The sequence below is a fragment of the Trematomus bernacchii genome, unplaced genomic scaffold (genome assembly GCF_902827165.1).
Source record: "Trematomus bernacchii unplaced genomic scaffold, fTreBer1.1, whole genome shotgun sequence".
In the NCBI taxonomy this organism is placed as follows: domain Eukaryota; kingdom Metazoa; phylum Chordata; class Actinopteri; order Perciformes; family Nototheniidae; genus Trematomus; species Trematomus bernacchii.
In genome coordinates, this window is record NW_022987821.1 from 3,484,214 (window position 1) to 3,503,016 (window position 18,803).

Here is an 18,803-nt window from a genome sequence, read left to right on the forward strand (position 1 = left end):
ATCTATCTCTCTCTCTCTCAATCTATCTCTCAATCTATAAGGAACCGCAGTAGACAAAAGGCGTTGCTATAGCAACACGTCATGTTTATACGAAAAGGGGTGGGGTCAATATGACCCGCTGGGCGGAAATAGGTATAAATGGCAATTTTTTGGGCGATTTCTTCAATCTTACTTCATATTGACAATTTTTAACAACATAGGGTGCTACATAACACACTTTCAGGAAAAGTCACGGACTGGAAGACTTTAATATTTTATTGAAAAAAAGTTACACAGTTCTAGTGTTGTCCTTCAGCCTTCGATGTGTCACGGTCTTATAATTCCCACCTGCAACTGCGTTAACAGCGAAATATGGGGTTCTGTGAGGATTTTTTTTGTAAGAATTGTATTTAGGTATAGAGTTTGCCTCTGTATTATGAAATGAGTGCATACAAAGTACTGATATAGTAAATTAAAAAATAATTATTTTTGTGTAGTTGTATATTGCAATAATAACGTATGGTTGTCACAAAATCCCACGGCACACCCGGACTTGCCTCACGGCACACCAGTGTGCCGCGGCACACCGTTTGGGAACCACTGATATAGACATGTAGGGGGGGGGGCTTTGCATATGACGTCACGTTACCCGTGACGTCATATGCAAAGCCTCTATACAGTCTATGGTTGAGTCGTGTCTTGCACTTGGAAGATGTCTGCAGAGAAAGAGGGAGATATGTTGTGCTTTTTTATCAACGGGAAAAAGGTACGTTTAGCATTTAATAAACAGATAACCATGTTTGAGGTAGTTTTAGCTGTTAGCCAGTCGTTTTTTCAGCTAAAGTCTGTCACAAATGCTGCAAATTAGTTTGCACGAATGTTAAAAGTTGTATTTTTGACTCATAAAACAGTGTGAGGGATTTAGAGAATTAGAATACATGCTTAAATTGAACTAAAAGTAGTTTTTAAGTCATGAACTGCAAACGGTGACCCCTCAGAATCTGGGACGGAAATGGATTAAAAAAATAGCTCCAGAAAAACAGTTTTAGCATCACACAACTGTTACATTTTATGAAGAAATACTTATATTTGACAAACTTAAACTACTTTGTGTTATATTTTCTGAGAAAAAAAGGCCCTAGTGATACAAAAACCACAATAAAGTTCATTTTTGATCTAACAAAGACAGACAGAAAAACCAGAACTTAATACACACAAGACTAATCACACAACAAGACACAGGTGAGGAGGGAGGAGATGGCCTACCTGCCTGTCAGCCTTCCATCTGTTCACAAACTTATCTCGTGCCCTCATTGGTCATGTGCGCGTTCGTGTGTGTTGGAGGAGGGGCTCTGTAAGGAAGTGGCAGATTTTTTCCGGCTGTGTATTTTCAAATTCTAGCACACTCGAGCTGGTTTCTCCAAAATTACCTACCCCACCTTTAATAAGAGAAATATTTACCTTGTGTTAAACAGGTAACAGAGAAGAATGCTGACCCTGAGACCATGCTGCTGTCCTTCCTCAGAGAGAAGCGTATCCTTTCAGACCAAACACACACACACACACACACACACACACACACACACACACACACACACACACACACAAAATAACAAACTGTAACACTGTGCAATAACAATGAAATGTGCAATACACAGGCTTCTGCAATTAATTTGTATTACTGGCTGCAACAACACTACTTTGTATATGTTCCCCTACTTTAAAAAAAAAATAATGCTGCTACTTATTTGTTTACATTGCATGCATAGTTATTTGATTTTAGTTTATTAAGTGTGCTTGCATCTTGGTTATTTCCCTTGACGGTGGCTGCAGTGAGGTTAACGGGAACTAAGTCTGGCTGCGGGGGGGGAGGCTGCGGGGCGTGCACCGTCATGGTGTCCCGCTACCAACCTGCCACCAAAACCATCATGTATCCTTTCTGATAACAATGGAGGACCACTGGAGTATATTGAAAGAACACACAGTTTCCCTTCACCTTACTTTCAGGCATTTCTCAGCGAACGCCTGCCTGCTGCCGCTCTGCTCACTGCAGGGAGCCGCTGTCACCACCGTAGAGGGGGTCGGCAGCACCAAGAGCCGCATCCACCCGGTGCAGGTCAGTGAGGGACGCCTTGCTCATGAGCACCTCAGCATTAAGTGCTGAGGGGGAAGAGAGCGATCATTTGCTTCCTCCATTTCCCAAAGTTATGTGCATGCATGTTACAGCAACTGTAAATGCCTCTGGATGTACAGCCCCAAACACACTTCCCTTTTAATGCAAAACATACCTTCGTCAAGGAACAAATGTATGAGTTAAAGATTTTCTTTTTGATGCTGTGCTTTTTTAGGAGCGGATAGCGAAGGCTCACGGCTCTCAGTGCGGTTTCTGCACCCCGGGGATGGTGATGTCGATGTACACCCTGCTGAGGAACAAACCTCAGCCCAGCATGGAGGACATCACACAGCACCTCGCCGGTCCGTCTGCTGGATTTTATTCATAATAAGCATATATAGCGCACCTTTAAAAATACAACACACAACAAGAATTACATGTTAAAAGCAGATCTGAAAATGTGAGTTTTGATTTGTGATTTTAGAAATTGGTGCAGTCGTGCCTTTTCCATGAATCCAGCTATTTATATCCATGTGAAAACACCAGGTGATTATTAATGAAGTCTCACAAATCTGTCATGCCTCCTTATTCTGTGTTTTGTTTTTCCAGGAAATCTGTGTCGCTGTACTGGATATCGGCCCATTATCGACGGCTGCAGGACTTTCTGTCAGGTACAAAGCTCCGCTCTGCAGGGAATACAAGTTATATCATTCTGTTTTTGCATGACTGTGTCACCATGCATGGGCTAGCAAACACAAGGAAAAACATTAACATAAGTATGTGATTAATTTAACTGCAACTAAAACCAACAGGAAGAAAACTGCTGTCAAGCTAATGGAGCCGGAGACTGTTGCCTCAATGGAGACAAAAATGATGATGAAGCAGAGCATGTGAGTTTAAGTAAAAATAAATGTCTTGCTTTTCTAGTTATTTGTCTTTTTTCTATTTCCCTTTTTTTAAGCATTTTGAAAAACAAATAATGTTTTTTAAGGATCTGAGGAATGAAAAAATACATTCACTTACTAATCTTGCCATGGTGTCCCATGTATCACATTAAATGCTTGTTTTATCTCCTCTCTCAATGTTCTGCAGGAAAAGCCACGGTTGTTCAACAAGGATGAGTTTCTTCCTCTGGACCCGACCCAGGAGCTTATCTTCCCTCCTGAACTGATCGTAAGACATGAGATCTTTTTTCAAGCAACAATAAGTTCAAATGTAACACACTGCTCAGAGTGTTTACTCACAGAGGGTCATTCCAGGTCGTGTTTATCCAATATTGTTCCCATCATGAAGCTGCAGTATTAAAATGCAACTTTCTCCACAGCTGATGTCAGAGAGCGCGAGCCCACAGAGCCTCACCTTCCAGGGGGAGAGGATGCGCTGGGTGTCCCCCTCCTCCCTGCAAGAGCTGCTGCAGCTGAAGACCAGAAACCCTGCAGCTCCTCTGGTGATGGGGAACACAAACATAGGTCAGATTGATTTTAGGTTTATTCAGACTTTCTGCAGTTGTTCCTTTGCCAGTTTATCACAAGTACAAAACAGTCATAGGATCATAAGTAGGCATGATGTAGTGAGTCATTACTGTCCAAGTTGACCTACACTCTGATTCCTGTTAAAGGTCCAGATATAAAGTTTAAAGGCACCGTGCATCCGCTGATAATCTCTCCAACCAGAGTGATGGAGCTGTTTGAGGTCACTCAGACTCCACAAGGTGGGTAAAACACATTTACAATTTATATTTGTACATAATTATCGTACAGATAATAATTCTGCCTGCCAGTGCAGAGTATAAAAGTACAGAGTTTTTTTTCTAAATTCCTCTCCACAACTTTTCAGGTGTTTGGGTGGGGGCGGGCTGCAGTCTCTCTGAGCTTCAGTCTCTCCTGGAGAAGCTGCTGCTTCAGAGTCCGCAGGAGAAAACTGAGCTGTTCAGAGCTCTGATCCAACAGCTGGGGAACCTGGGAAGCCAGCAGATCCGTAACGTTGCTGTAAAAACACTCTACTAATTTATTATCTAGTATCAGAGAAATATTAGTCCCTTCGATTTAGAGGATGTATTTACAAAGCATGAAGAAGAATTATAGATAATATATTTTTATTTTTGCTTTTACACGTTTAGTCTCTTGGAGGCAACATCATGAGCGCGTTCCCAAACTCAGACCTGAACCCTGTTTTAGCTGCTGGGAGCTGCAGAGTGAGCGTCATTTCTAACGGTGAGTAGATTTCTGGTAGAAGATCCGCAGTTCAAACTTTCAAAAAATGAAGATTAATATCAGACACTTTTGCTCCTTTTTACCAGGAGGAAGACGAGAGGTTCCTATGGATCAAAACTTCTTCGCGAGCTCCGGGAAAACCATCCTGAAGCCAGAAGAGATTGTGCTTTCTGTCTTTATTCCCTTCTCCAGGAAGGTACACATATCGTTTCTAAGAGTCCTCCCATTTGCAGTGTATTCAAATAGATAAGTAGTTTTTTTGTAACAGCTGATAAGAAGGTTAAATCTGATCTCCTCTGTGTGTTCCTGCAGGGGGAGTTTGTCCGAGCTTTCCGTCATGCTCCGAGGAAGGAGAGCAGCTTCTCCACGGTGACCACCGGGATGAGGGTGTTCTTCTCCGAGGGGTCCCGGGTGGTGCAGGACATCAGTATTTACTACGGTGGGATGGGACCCACCACTGTTAGCGCCTCCAAAACCTGCCAGGCTATCATCTCAAGGTGTTTGATTATTAGAAGTAGATAAGCAGGATTTTCTTTCCTCTGTTTCCCACTTTCTTTTTTTCATTAGTCATCCTTGATTTCTTTATTCAATAACAATAACAGGCATGACTATAGAGCGTGTTTCCTTCAGGCGTTGGGACGAGGAGACCCTGAGCCGGGCGTATGACGTCCTCCTGGAGGAGTTGGTGCTCCCTCCTTCGGCTCCTGGAGGAAAAGTGGAGTTCCGTCGCTCTCTGACTCTCAGCTTCCTCTTCAAGTTCAACCTGGAGGTCCTGCAGAGACTCAGAGACATGGTAGGACAAGGACTGATAAAAAAACATGCTTTAATTCCCTCGAGAAACCAGTAAGATATGTATACTAGAGTTTCTGTGTGCAGAATGTGATTACAGATGAGGTTCCTGAGAAAATGCAGCCTCTCCCCAAAGAGATCCAACCCAGCCTGCAGGAGTTCCAGGTGAGAAAATAAATGTTAATCTAAAGCATTTTGCATTTTGATAAACCACTTTTAATATGCAAACCTGACTTCTTCTTCTGCTTGTTCTTCAGCATGTGTCAAAGAGCCAGAGCGAGCAGGACCCTGTGGGGCGTCCCATGATGCATCGCTCCGCCCTCAGCCAGGCCACAGGAGAGGCGGTTTACTGCGACGACATCCCGACGACAGACGGGGAGCTGTTCCTCGCTCTGGTCACCAGCTCTCGAGCCAAGGCTCGAATCACGTAAGGAAAAAGTAAGGATCTCTGACTACAATTTAGATTTCTTGCATCGTTTTTAAACTTTAACTTTTAATCCGACAGAGGGCTGGATGTGAGCGAGGCTCTGCAGCTTCCTGGTGTTGTGGATGTCATCACAGTCAAAGACATTCCTGGGAAGAAAGTCCGTGAAATGTGCGGGTATGAAGAGGAGCTGCTTGCTGAGAGCGAGGTACAGTGTGAGCGTGTGCACACCTCTTTTTAATGGTGTGTGTGTACACTTTGAAAACAGTGATAGTTAGAAAACTGACTGATTTACACTGAAGTCTTACACCCTCTTTACTAATAACACTGTGTAGATCCTTCAAAAAGCAAACAGAATTCCAACTTATTTGTGGGAAAAGACTTGAATTTCAAAGTTCCCCATGTTTATACGCTGATTAATGTGCTCTTTCTGTGCAGGTGTCATGCGTGGGGCAGATGTTGTGTGCGGTAGTCGCTGATACGAGAGCTCACGCCAGAAGAGGAGCAGCGGCGGTGAAGGTCGGGTACGAAGACCTGCCGGAGCCCATCTTCACCACAGAGGTGAGTTGAGTCCAGATTTACTGACATATAACAAATCCAACCCGAGATGCACTTTTTGAGATGGGTTTTTATAAGATTATGGAGTTTCTTGCAATAATGTAAAAACACAAATAGTAAGGTCAGTTAAAGGGGACCTATCATGCAAAATGCACTTTTGTACATCTTTTATACATGAATATGTGTCCCCGGTGTTCCAGGGAACTCACCAAGTGTCAGAAAACACAACCCTCTCTATTTTCCTCCATACCCAAATCTCTAAAAAAGGGGCTGCAACGGATCTGATAAAAACTGATCCAGATTTGAACACTGTCCGGACGTCAGGACAGTGGCGCTACGGCTATTGGGCCAACTCCACCAATCAGGAGGAGACAGCCATGGCCATTGCCGTTCGAAAGCGCTGGAGACGCTGTAGTACATAAACATTTTCAAATTGAGCGAAATGAGGCATGGCTAAAATGCATGATCTGTTTGGTATTTTGAAAAAAAAAAAAGTATAAATATGCCTTATATAGGTATGGTCCTACACTATATTATTCAAATATAGCATGATAGGTCCACTTTAAGTAAGCATAATTAAGACAAAATGTAGTAGCTGTAAAGAATTTTTTTAAGAAGTTGTAAATCAATCAAAATCTTAGAAGATACATTAATCAATTTTCCCCACAAAATCTATTATTTTCCAATACTTCTTTTATGTGAATCCCTGTGACAGGAAGCCATTGAGAAGTCGTCTTTCTTCGAGCCTCTGAGGAGCATCGAGAGAGGAAATCTGACCGAAGCGTTTAAAACTGTCGATCAGATTCATGAAGGTAAGAGTCTGTCCTGAAACATATTAGTTCTATTAACATCTGAACATAATCAAACACAGCGGCGAGCCGTGACTTTTATACCTAAGCCCTCTGACCTCGAAAAAAAGAGAGTTATTACGTCACAGCCTATACTTCAGCGGAATATCAAAACAACGGCCCGGGGTGCAAAAGGCATCAATGACAGCGACCCTCTACCACACAAAACAACACCATTTATATAAACACCTATCATGACAGGGCACCCACAGCCAAGTAACAATTAAAAATGAATTAAGTCGGCACGGCGGCCCATATTGAAAATGACTTACCTTTTGAGAATCAGATCACTTAAACACAAAGTCCATCCTCCTGTCCTTTTGGATGAAGCACTTGATGGCGGGGTTATGCAGCTGATCCTTTGCCACTCCAGTTTATCAGTGTAACTCAATCTTGAAAATGACTCTGTTAATAATTTCGCAACGATGTCATCACTATCACTGACATGAGCCATCATGAACTAACTTATGCTAATCATAAATCTATCGACTAGATTTATGATTAGAAAATTATAAAAGTAGGGTAGACATGTGGATATTATCCGGCTGAACAAAACGTGCATTTATCTAACGGGTTCGTTTTCCACAGACCTTATTTCGAGCTATTTTCCAAAATCCTATGGAGAAATCCCATTGCTTTTTTGTCGAGGTAACGATAGTTACTTCTGTAACTACGGTTCTATGAGTCCCGGATGACCACCAGAGGCGGTGCTTTAGCACTGGATATGTCCATCGCACGCATGCGCAGCTCGAGTACCAATAACAACAAAGTCACCTGTGACCCACGTGACACCGGCTTTATATGCCAGTGTATTAAATATTTGGCTCGCCACTGATCAAACAAAACCAGGTTTTGTATTTGTCCAAAGTGTTTGCACGTCACTGTGTTTCGCTAATTGTTTCCACAGGAGAGTTTAGGATGGGAGGTCAGGAGCATTTCTACATGGAGACGCAAAGCATGCTGGTAGTTCCCGTTGGAGAGGAGACTGAGTTCAACGTTTACGTCTCCAGTCAGCATCTGTCATTTACTCAGGTACACAGACGATTTTTAGACCATTAGTGATCATCAAAACATTTCTATTACCAATCTTTTAACAATTAACACTTGAAATGATGACGGCACCTACAAAAGATATCTGGGGTTTGATGGATTTGTCTCATTTTCCTGGGCGCAGGACGCTATAGCAGAGACGTTGGGCATCCCGTCCAACAGAGTCACATGTCACGTCAAACGGATCGGAGGAGCTTTCGGAGGGAAGGTCTTCAAAACCGCGATCCTGGCTTGTATTACGTCTGTGGCTGCGTGGAAGTAAGTCACAATGGAAAACAACAACACGCAGCATCAGAATATGTCTGTTTAATACAAAAACAAATAGGTGTATTGAAATTAAATGAGAAACAGAGTAGACTTAAATTCTTCGTTTTATTTATGGTAATTGCTTTGACTGTTTCTGTTTAGGACTAATCGAGCAGTGCGCTGTGTTTTGGAGCGAGGAGAGGACATGTTGATCACAGGAGGCCGCCACCCTGTCCTCGCCAAATACAAAGTAATAAAAAACACTTGCCAGAAGTTGATGGATTGAACATTGTGAATGTTTTCAGGAAAAGTGATAAAATATTGTTGTTTTTTTTCAGGTGGGTTTCATGCAAGATGGGAGGATCGTGGCGGTAGATATCCAGTACTTCATCAACGCTGGAAACGCAGTGGATGAATCTATCGTTGTGCGTAAAATTATTTTATATTTATTTACCAGATGAACAGACAAACTGTAACCCTCGATTTTCTTCTTCTGGCAGATAGTCGAGCAGATTCCGCTCCACTTTGAAAACGCCTACAACTTCCCCAACCTGCGGGGTCGCGCCGCCGCCTGCAGGACCAACCTGCCCTCCAACACCGCCTTCAGGGGCTTCGGCGTGCCACAGGCCCTCATGGTCATGGAGAACATGATCAACGACGTGGCCATGGCGCTGGGACGCCCTGCAGACCAGGTCATTATCCAATCAATATGCTTAGTATTAATCATCAGTGGTACAATCACTAATTCCTGTTTTCAAATGGTGTATCAGATCAGGGAGATGAACATGTACGAGGGTCCGTCCATCACTCACTACAAGTTTGCGTTCAGCCCGGAGAACCTGCGGCGCTGCTGGCAGGAGTGTAAGGAGAAGTGTGAGTTCAGCGCCCGCCGCAGCGCCGTGCAGGAGTTCAACCTGCAGCACCGCTGGAGGAAGAGAGGCATGGCCATCGTCCCCGTTAAGTTCGGGGTCGCATTTTCAGAAAGCTTCCTAAACCAGGTCAGTTTGGTCTTTTTTAGGCATGGTTAGGTTCAGCTTATTATGCTTTATATCAGTATATCTCCTAATATACACTGATGGTGATTGTGTGCTTGTTTGTGTGTAAAGGCTGCAGCTTTGGTGCACATCTATAAAGACGGCTCTGTTCTGGTCTCTCACGGGGGGACGGAGATGGGTCAGGGGCTGCACACTAAGATGCAACAGGTACAGGAAGTTCTTCAGTGTGAGTGAAAAAGACTCAAAATGTGTGACATCTGCCAGCCCAAAATAAGTCAAGAAACACGGTCCTGATGCTGAGTGCATTTATAGAGGAAATTAAAGCTAATGAATAGCTAATGTTTTATTTTGAAAATCCAACTGAATTGGCATATGCTGTCGATTTAAAGTTAAAGAAAGGAACAAAATCAGAATTGACCCTCTCCGGTTCTGTTCCCTGTTTCCTGTCAGGTTGCAAGTCGGGAGCTCCACATCCCCGCCTCCAAGATCTACATCAGTGAGACCAGCACCAACACCGTCCCCAACACCTCCCCGTCAGGTGCGTCCTACAGCACAGACGCCAATGGCATGGCAGTGAAGGTAACATCACTTCCTGTTTGTTTGTTTTTATAATAAAAGTCTCTTTTAATGAAACCATTTAGTTGTAAACTTTATTTGACATATCATTTACGTGTATTGTTTACTTTTTTCTGTTATTCAGGATGCCTGCCAGATTCTGTACCAGCGCCTGGAGCCAATCAGGAAGGAGAACCCCAAAGGATCATGGGAGAGCTGGGTACAATTGCATAATAATGGAAAACCTGAATTAGATAACTAAAGCATTTTTATCACAGATTCTGTTTTCTTTTATTTATTCTCAGGTCATGGCAGCATTTTTGGATAAAATCAGTTTATCCGTTACTGGATTCTACAGGTACGACTTCACATTTATGATCATTTCATATTTATTTATGAATTGACAGTAACACATCCCTGTCCTCAGAGGACCGGACCTGTACATGGACTGGGAGAAGATGGAGGGGCAGCCGTACGCTTACTTCACCTTCGGAGTGTGTTGCTGTGAGGTGGAGCTGGACTGCCTCACAGGAGACTACAGGGTCAGGACATGTTTTATTTTTAAAGAGATAAATCTGCATAAAATAAATAAATAACGTTGGTTCTTTTTATCCTGCAGACTGTAAGGACAGACATTGTGGCGGACACCGGGAAAAGTGTGAACCCCTCAATTGACATCGGCCAAGTGAGTGGCTGATTTAAATGCAACAATAGATCATAACTAGAGAATGCAATTCCTGAAGAAATTGCTAGTGGGAATGCTTTATGCTGAAAAGCTGACGCTGAATTGCTATGCTGAAATGTAATGTGTAAGAAGAAAGTGAAGAATTTAGATTGAAATGATACATGAACACTGGGGGCTTGAATGTGTGATGAGAGAAGAAAAGAAAGTAAAAAAGGCTTGGAAAAGCAGCAGAATATTTGAACTGCAAACTTTTGAACTAACTTGATGGCGAATGATCTGTCGCCATGCCAACGGCATTTGATGACATCCCATAATACGCTTAGATGCGTTGATGGCTGCATCGTTACCAAACCTGTGAAGTTTTGGGCCGTTTGGAGCATTTTCACTGAAGTTATGAGAACCGTGTTTCATGGTGAGCATTGTGTTGCCATGGCAACAGCATTTGAAGAAATCTCAAAACTGTCCCGTAGATGTCTTCACGGCTGGACTGTTAGCACACATGTGAAGTTTGAGCACTTTTTGAACATTTTCATAGGAGTTATACATTACATTAGGAGGTTACATTACTCTCTCTCTTCTCTTGATCGCCCTCTCAATCTTCTATCGCCCTCTCTCTCTTCTCTTGATCGCCCTCTCTCTCTTCTCTTGATCGCCCTCTCTCTCTTCTCTTGATCGCCCTCTCTCTCTTCTCTTGATCGCCCTCTCTCTCTTCTCTTGATCGCCCTCTCTCTTCTCTTGATCACCCTCTCAATCTTCTATCGCCCTCTCTCTCTTCTCTTGCTCGTCCTCTCTCTCTTCTCTTGATCGCCCTCTCTCTCTTCTCTTGATCGCCCTCTCTCTCTTCTCTTGATCACCCTCTCTCTCTTCTCTTGATCGCCCTCTCTCTCTTCTCTTGATCGCCCTCTCTCTCTTCTCTTGATCGCCCTCTCTCTCTTCTCTTGATCGCCCTCTCAATCTTCTATCGCCCTCTCTCTCTTCTCTTGCTCGTCCTCTCTCTTCTCTTGCTCGTCCTCTCTCTCTTCTCTTGATCGCCCTCTCTCTCTTCTCTTGATCGCCCTCTCTCTCTTCTCTTGATCGCCCTCTCTCTCTTCTATCACCCTCTCTCTCTTCTCTTGATCACCCTCTCTCTCTTCTCTTGATCGCCCTCTCTCTCTTCTCTTGATCTTGTGTACTTTCGGGTTAATAATGTGGCCTTTTTGGCAGTTTAAGAAAGGTGTGCGGCTGCTGCTGTGAGGAAATATCTGCCTGAAATTACAATGGGTTTTAATGGAGACATGTTGAAAGTTTTTGTCACTTCATGCCCTCAAGAGGCATTTTGTTTAATTATTTTTGCTTAATTATTTGTCATTTTTCAAGCTACGAGATGTTTTCCTACGTTTGTCATGAAAAATTATGTCTCAGGAATGTAGGGTTTGGGAATTATGGCAGTTTAAAGAAAAATATGAAGGCAAATTTCAAGATTTGCTCCACTCTAGCTGTGACATCACGCACTCTTTACCTCTTTACCAAGGTCTGAACAATGTTTAATATCTCTAAAAGTAAGAATCAGATTTAAAAGTTGTGTTACACGAATAATGTCAGAAAGATGTGTAACATTTTAAAGTTGGAATGAGGTTTCTGAGTGAAAGTATGAATGAACAGTTAGCAGTTGAAGTCGCATGAAGATTGTTCAAGTCTGAAGAATTTCTCCATTGACTTCAATGGTTAAAAATGTGATGAATTATGGGATGTATCTCTGGAATTATGAAAGTTATGAATGATAAAAGTAATAGCCATCGATTCCCGACCGAGCTGAACGTTTTGATGTTTGAACGGAGTTTCTGCGATGTTCAATGCAGGAGGAGAAGGCCGGCAAAATAACGGGCGGAATAATAAGAATAAAGAATTTTGTGCGTAGAAGAACAGATAGTGGGAATGCTGTTAACAGCATTCCCACTAAATTAGGATAACTAGGAACAGATGCTCTTCAGAGTTTACTCGAGTTTACTCGTTTCTTTTATTTGTATTTTGATCTCCATTTCCCCCTTTTTCTTTACTGTTTAACATCTTATCTTTTGTCTCTTCCTCCCTTCCTTTCCTGTCTCCTCTCTCCACAGATTGAAGGAGCCTTCATGCAGGGTCTGGGTCTGTTCACTCTGGAGGAGTTGAAGTTCTCCCCCGCCGGGCTCCTGTACACTCGCGGTCCGTCTCAGTATAAGATCCCGGCGGTGTGCGACATGCCGCTTCACTTCAATGTCTACTTGCTGTCGAACTCCTACAACCCCCACGCCATCTACTCCTCAAAGGTTCAATATTTATTTTGCATTGTTGACGAGAAATAATACTCCTGTGGTTTTTTCTTGACTTTTTCTCACTTCTCTGATGTGTGTCAATTAATAAAACAATAAATGTTCCTGGTGTTTGGTTCTGCAGGGTATTGGAGAGCCTGTCCTCTTCCTGGGCAGCACTGCGTTCTTCGCCATCAAAGACGCCGTGTCTGCAGCTCGCTCTGACTCCGGGTTATTTGGCCCGTTTTCTCTAAACAGCCCTGCGACTCCGGAGAGGATCTGCCTCGCCTGCGCCTCCCCGTTGACTCAGAAGGTAAAAACTGCAGAGATATGGGTGTTTCTACACAGAAACTGCAGTGGTTGAGATCAGTTGAAGTGTTTGTTTTACATTGTACCTGCCTAATTTACTGTGATTTCTCCAATAGCAGGTATTTATTTAAGGTCTGCTATTCTGTCATTGGTTTTATTTGATTTCAAAATGTTATTCTGCCATGGTGTAAAATTCCAGAGATTTTACATTTAGCATTCTCCAGTGGTGATATTTGTTGGTTTGTGTTTTATTTTGTTCCCAGATTCCAGCCAGCAAACCAGGATCTTTTACACCATGGGCCTTAAACATCTAAAACTCAACCTGTCAATCTTTGTATGTGAATACTAAAGCAGTGCATGAACGCAACAAACAATAATGAAGTAATACAGTTATACTCAATGATCTATAAACCTTCTCTGTTCTTTTGAACCAACCAATGAAACGTTTCTAATTTTTATTGTGACATTTTTTTATTGCAATTTAATTGTTTGCCCTTGCTCTCATCCTCCAGTATCACTATTTCAATAGAAGAATACATAATTAAGCACAATATTAAAATCAACAAATGATCTGTGTTTCCTCTTTATTATTCAGTGGTATTCCACAAACGTTTTATGACTGATACAAACAAATATTTGTATTGTTTTCTTTTTAACCTTTAATCAAAAAAGTAAATTGAGTAAAACTATTGCTAATTAAAACAGATCAGCCTACCTGGTAAAGACAGCTGAAACTTCATGTCTAGAAAAATCAGAAAGGGACACAGAAGCACTTCTAGAATGGCCCTATAATATAAAACAAGTGATGTAGATGTGACTCAATATTTGTAAAATAAACTGGCTGAATTGATCAAATTAAAATGTTGATATAATACTTAAAATGAATATGAAGTATGTATTTGTTATTTCCATGGAACAGTGTCACCCCGAGATATGCATGCACCTCGCGGGAGCGCGCACAGCTTCAAGCGAAAACTTCCAGACATTTCAATGATTTGTACGGCAAAGCACGGTTTGGAAACGATATCATTTTCTTTTTGGTTCATCAATGGTGATAAATAATCTGAAGTCTATAGTTTAAGAGTCATTAATATTTTATTTTAGTAGCATTTCCTTGATGTGATTGGTCTAAGTTTGCAAGGTTTGTTTGATTAATTATCATTATTTCTCAGGGCAAATTCTCTTGTGTTCTTTTCGCTGTGTTTTTAACCATTTCAGAGAGCTTTACTAAACTGTTATTCTAAAATGAGGTTTTGAAATGTGAAAATAATAATGTAACGTCCACTTCAAAACAGTACAACATATCAGCTGGTAAAATTGTTTAATCCTCCAGTGTATGTAAAGGAACTTAATAGGTGGATGCATTATTTGGCAACGCTGGTTTTGTTTTTTAAATCCTGTCAGCTAAAAAACCAGCGAGAGATGTTGCACACTAGCTTTAGTCTTCGGGTCCCATCGAGAGATGGGACGAATGTCAGAGAAAGCTCAATCATGGTTTCCAGCTTTGTGGACATTTCATAAAGCGCTTCATATTTGTTTTGGGAGAAACACTCCTGCAGCATCCGTAAACTCAGAGTGCGGGTGAGTGATAATCTTCAGATTATCTGAAGGTCATGTCTGAGGTCAGCTGCTTTTTACAAGTCAATTTATGAGAAACATAACTTTTAGGAGCACATATGGACACAGTTAGTGGGAGATAACAGCAAAACAGCAACAAACAATATCAGTCCACTTAACATAAATACATACCTATTTTTGAATTTTTTCATTAAGTATTTCACATTTGACTTGATATATCATATTTATGTTCCCAATATTTATGATTTCAAAGTATATTTTATTGAGATATCTTGTTTTGTTCTTCTCTCAGATCAAAAACACTTTGCTGCCATCTAGTGCAACGTTACTGTAAGGCCCCCGGTTCTTATTTTACAACATCTGTTTAAGCTATCCTAAAAAAAGTCAGTAAGTGTTTTGTTTTTTTTAAACTATATTGATATAGTCAAAAGGTCCTTTTGTTTAGCCTCACAATGCTATTGGGTAGTAAATGTGTTTATAGGTCCTGCCCTCTGGCCATACACTCACACAACTTCCAAATCTTCAAAATCTTCAAACAAGCAACATCTCTCTCATCAAACCAGAGGTGAAAATCTCACATAGGCCAGGGAACATCTAACTGTGTCACACCGAATGGCTCACTGTGATCTGGTCTCCAAGACACCCGTCTTGGAGACCAGATAACGTGAGTTCAAACCTCTGGTGGAGATTTAAGATGTCTTCTTCAAAACGAAGAAGTCAAAAACAAGTAAAAGCAGAGAAATGTCATCAGGTCTCATAGCTCAAGGAGATGGAATGGTGGTTGGTATACCGGAGGTTGTAGGTTCGAGACTTATACGTTGCAGAGATTTAAGATGTCTTCTTCAAAATGAAGAAGTCAAATACAAGTAAAAGCAGAGGACTGTCATTGGGTCTGATAGCTCAAGGAGATAGAAGGGTGGTTGGTAGGCCAGAGGTTGCAGGTTCGAGCCTTATACGTTGCAGAGAGTAGATAAGGATAAGGATAAAGGGGTAATGAATACGTTAATAGGGTTAATTGGTTAATAGGATGCTATTTAAGGGAATAGAAGAAAGGAGGGTTAGGAAGTAAGAGAGTAGTGAATAGGATACTATCTTAGGAACTGGAAATGAACAAAGGAGACAAATGTATTTAAAGAAACTTTTGCTTTATTCACATTTATTCATTTTATTCATACATAGCAGAGCAGCCTTGTCCCCAAGTCTGCTAAACGTCCCTAAATCTGCTAAATGTCCCTAAGTCTGCTAAACGTCCTCAAGTCTGCTAAACGTCCTCAAGTCTGCTAAATGTCCCTAAGTCTGCTAAACGTCCCCAAGTCTGCTAAGTCTAATAAGCGGCCGATAGGTGGCTGCCGGCTCTTACTGCACTCCTGTGCAGGGCCCTTCAGTCACTGCCGATAGTCTGCTAAGTCTGTAGGCCTGCTGAGTCTGCTAATGGCGCGTTTCCACTACACGGCCTCGCTTGGCCCCGTTCGGTATGGCTGGGCCTCGTTAGGACTGGCTCACTTTATGGCGCATTTCCATTACAGTTTAGGAACTGGGGCAGTATCTATAGTAACGCAGTGTAGGCGGAGCCGTGACGTGATCTTCAGAGGACCCCAGAAAAACAACACAGCCGTTAGCTGTTAGCACTCAGAGCTCACAGCTCCTCATATATGTTCAGAAACTAGACAAAAGTTAAAGAAGTACAAACCACAGACTGCCTGTGTCATGGTGAATACAGTCGCTGCTTTATTTATGTCTGTATAGGCCGTTGTTGTGAGTGTGGACGGTCGGAGCATATACTGCGTTAGCTTAGCCAATCTCCATTTAGAACACACGCATTTTAAAAGGTTTTTCGCCTGCCGTCTGTCTGCAGACTTGACAAAGCATTAATTCATGGTTTTTACTAACCGGTATCAGTATGTTGTTACTTCGGCATCATTTTGAAACGTGTATTACAATTAAATCACGGTCAAATATGTCCATCTTGTTTTAGTTGTAGCCCCCTTGCCAGCGATGCTCTCTCTAGTTTAGCATACTCAGCCCGACTCAGCCTCGTTGTCTCTGGCCCTAGACCCGCGATTTTATGAGGCCAGAAAAACTGTGAATTAGGACCCGCCGGCGGTACTAGGCCAAGTGGAAACGCAACCAAAGACGGGCCGCTGACGTCACAGCCCTCTTAAACCGTGCTCCGCGCTGTAGTGGAAACGCGCCATTATGGCGCGTTTCCACTACAGCGCGGAGCTCATAAGGCAGGTCATAAGTGTATGACACTGTTCTAAGCTTTGGTTACCTTGGGCTATATCAGCTCCTGCGATCCTGGCCCTGATCAGACCCTGACGCTCCTTCAGACGAAGAATTCGCACTTTGGGAAACTGAGCCATGTACTTGTCTAGCTGCTCCATCAGATAGTCTGCCGGAAGAAAATAAAAAATATGAACACTGACAGCAGGAAAATATTCATATAGCTTGAAAAAGTCTGCTAAGTCGGGGGGGCTGACGTGGCTGGGCGTGGCTAAACATCCAGATGAAAGAAGAGCAGAGTTTTACATTTACTTGTGTCCATGGTAACTGTTCTAGGCACAGCTTTATGACAAACTATGCAATTGCTTTTTTTACATTTCCTTTTTGAAACAAAGTCTTGGACAGTTGGACAATGACCATTGGCTGTCTCAGATCTGATAGCTCAGAGTGATACTACGCTGCTCAGGTAAACTGAGGTTTAAGGTTCGATCCCCATAAGGTGCAGGGATTTTCTGGAGTCCAAGACCCAAAGTGTGGAATTATATTACCAAACGCAACACATATGGGCCAGGTCAAATGGCTGGCTGGGATAAAACACTGCCTTGAAGACTGGAGGTTCTTGATTCAACCCTCTTTATTTGCACTGGTTTTTCAGGTAAAACATCCAAAATGGTGTGAAAAAAGCCTAGAGAAGGGTTTTTCATTTTAAAATGTTGGTGGCACAATTGTGTGACATACTTACAAGGACAGTTTTTTTCAGTTTTTACATTTTTATTCGTCACATAATCTACCAAACAACAGGTCACTGTCTCAATCTAATAGCTCAGGGTGATACAACGCTGCTCAGGTGAGCTGAAGTTTTGGGTTCGATCCCCATGAGGTGCATAGATTTTTGGAAGTTTAACACCCAAAGTGCAGAATTACATTACCAAACAAAAGTTTATTGGCCCAGGTCAAATGGCTCACTGGGAAGAAACACTGCCTTGAAGACTGGAGGTTGTGGGTTCAATCTTCTTTATTTGCACTGGTTTTCAGGTAAAACATCCAAAATGGTGTGAAAAAAGCCTAGAGAAGAGATTTTCATTTTAAAATGTTGGTGGCACAATTGTATGACATACTTACAAGGATAGTTGTATTGGATGCAATGCACAATAACTTGTTCTATTTCCTTTTTTACATTTTCATTGTGACATAATCTACCAAACAACCTAAGACTTTCATAAATGAAATAGTTCAGTGGGATACAACGCTGCTCAGGTGAGCAGGAGTCTTGGGTTCGATCCATGTGAGGTCCATGCATTTTCTAAGTCTAACCATCCAAAGTAGAGAATTAAGTTACCAAATTAAATGTAGCAGTCACTGGTCAAGTGGTTCAGAGGGATAGAACACAGACTGTGAGACAGAAGGTTGTGGGTTCAAGGATTTTCAGGTGCAGTAATATTTAAGTTTCAAAAACCCAAATGAACCGGTCATAAGCTCTTCGAAACGTAATCATCTCAGGACAGATAGCTCAGAGGGATAAGTGTCAGGTCAGAAGACCTGAGGTTGTGTGTTCGAGTCCTCGTGAGCTATAGTGATTTTTAAAGTGCTTTACTCAAAATGAAGAAGATAAATGCGCCCGGAGCACAGGTCTTCATGTACATGTGATGGTGGCCGGATTGGGTCTGTTCTCGGCATTAAGGCGCTGGTGTCGAGTTCGGGTCTGTCGCTTAGCATGTACGGGGTTCGATACTCGGAGTAGCTGAGTTAGGCAGAGTAGCTGCAGCAGTTAGTGCACAGTAGATGAGGCAGGTAGTTCATAGCAAGTGAGGCAGGTAGTTCAGGTAGTTCATAGTAAGTGAGGCAGGAAGCGTAGGGTCACGTAACGTTGGAGTGTCGCGTAACGTAGGAGAGGCAGGTAGTGTAGGATAAGAGTAGGAGAGGCAGGTAGTAGAGGGAGGTAGCATAGGAGAGGGAGATAGCGTAGGAGAG

At 42.3% G+C, this 18,803-nt stretch overlaps 1 protein-coding gene across 1 annotated transcript; it reads left to right on the forward strand.

Moving 5' to 3' along the window:
- Positions 1 to 643: 643 nt before the first annotated feature.
- Positions 644 to 13,916, forward strand: LOC117499029 (aldehyde oxidase 1-like). The gene is made up of 35 exons (XM_034151257.1): positions 644 to 745; positions 1,455 to 1,512; positions 1,813 to 1,909; positions 1,987 to 2,095; positions 2,328 to 2,454; positions 2,702 to 2,763; positions 2,905 to 2,982; positions 3,185 to 3,265; positions 3,417 to 3,561; positions 3,711 to 3,803; positions 3,929 to 4,080; positions 4,212 to 4,305; positions 4,392 to 4,501; positions 4,618 to 4,802; positions 4,936 to 5,098; positions 5,182 to 5,259; positions 5,352 to 5,521; positions 5,600 to 5,726; positions 5,957 to 6,079; positions 6,792 to 6,888; positions 7,832 to 7,956; positions 8,099 to 8,232; positions 8,383 to 8,470; positions 8,559 to 8,645; positions 8,721 to 8,912; positions 8,991 to 9,218; positions 9,327 to 9,422; positions 9,666 to 9,794; positions 9,916 to 9,990; positions 10,076 to 10,128; positions 10,198 to 10,312; positions 10,390 to 10,455; positions 12,552 to 12,740; positions 12,868 to 13,035; positions 13,295 to 13,916. The coding sequence occupies exons 1-35, from the start codon at positions 692 to 694 to the stop codon at positions 13,343 to 13,345; spliced, it is 3,999 nt and encodes a 1,332-aa protein (XP_034007148.1). The 5' UTR covers positions 644 to 691; the 3' UTR covers positions 13,346 to 13,916.
- The last annotated feature ends 4,887 nt before the right edge of the window (positions 13,917 to 18,803 follow it).

Excerpts from the sequence above, each read along its gene's own strand:
- LOC117499029 (XM_034151257.1), top strand. The coding sequence starts at position 692 with ATGTCTGCAGAGAAAGAGGGAGATATGTTGTGCTTTTTTATCAACGGG. Across the intron at positions 4,803-4,935 it reads TGCCAGGCTATCATCTCAAG|GCGTTGGGACGAGGAGACCC; the intron begins GTGTTTGATTAT and ends TGTTTCCTTCAG. Across the intron at positions 10,313-10,389 it reads GCCTCACAGGAGACTACAGG|ACTGTAAGGACAGACATTGT; the intron begins GTCAGGACATGT and ends TTTATCCTGCAG.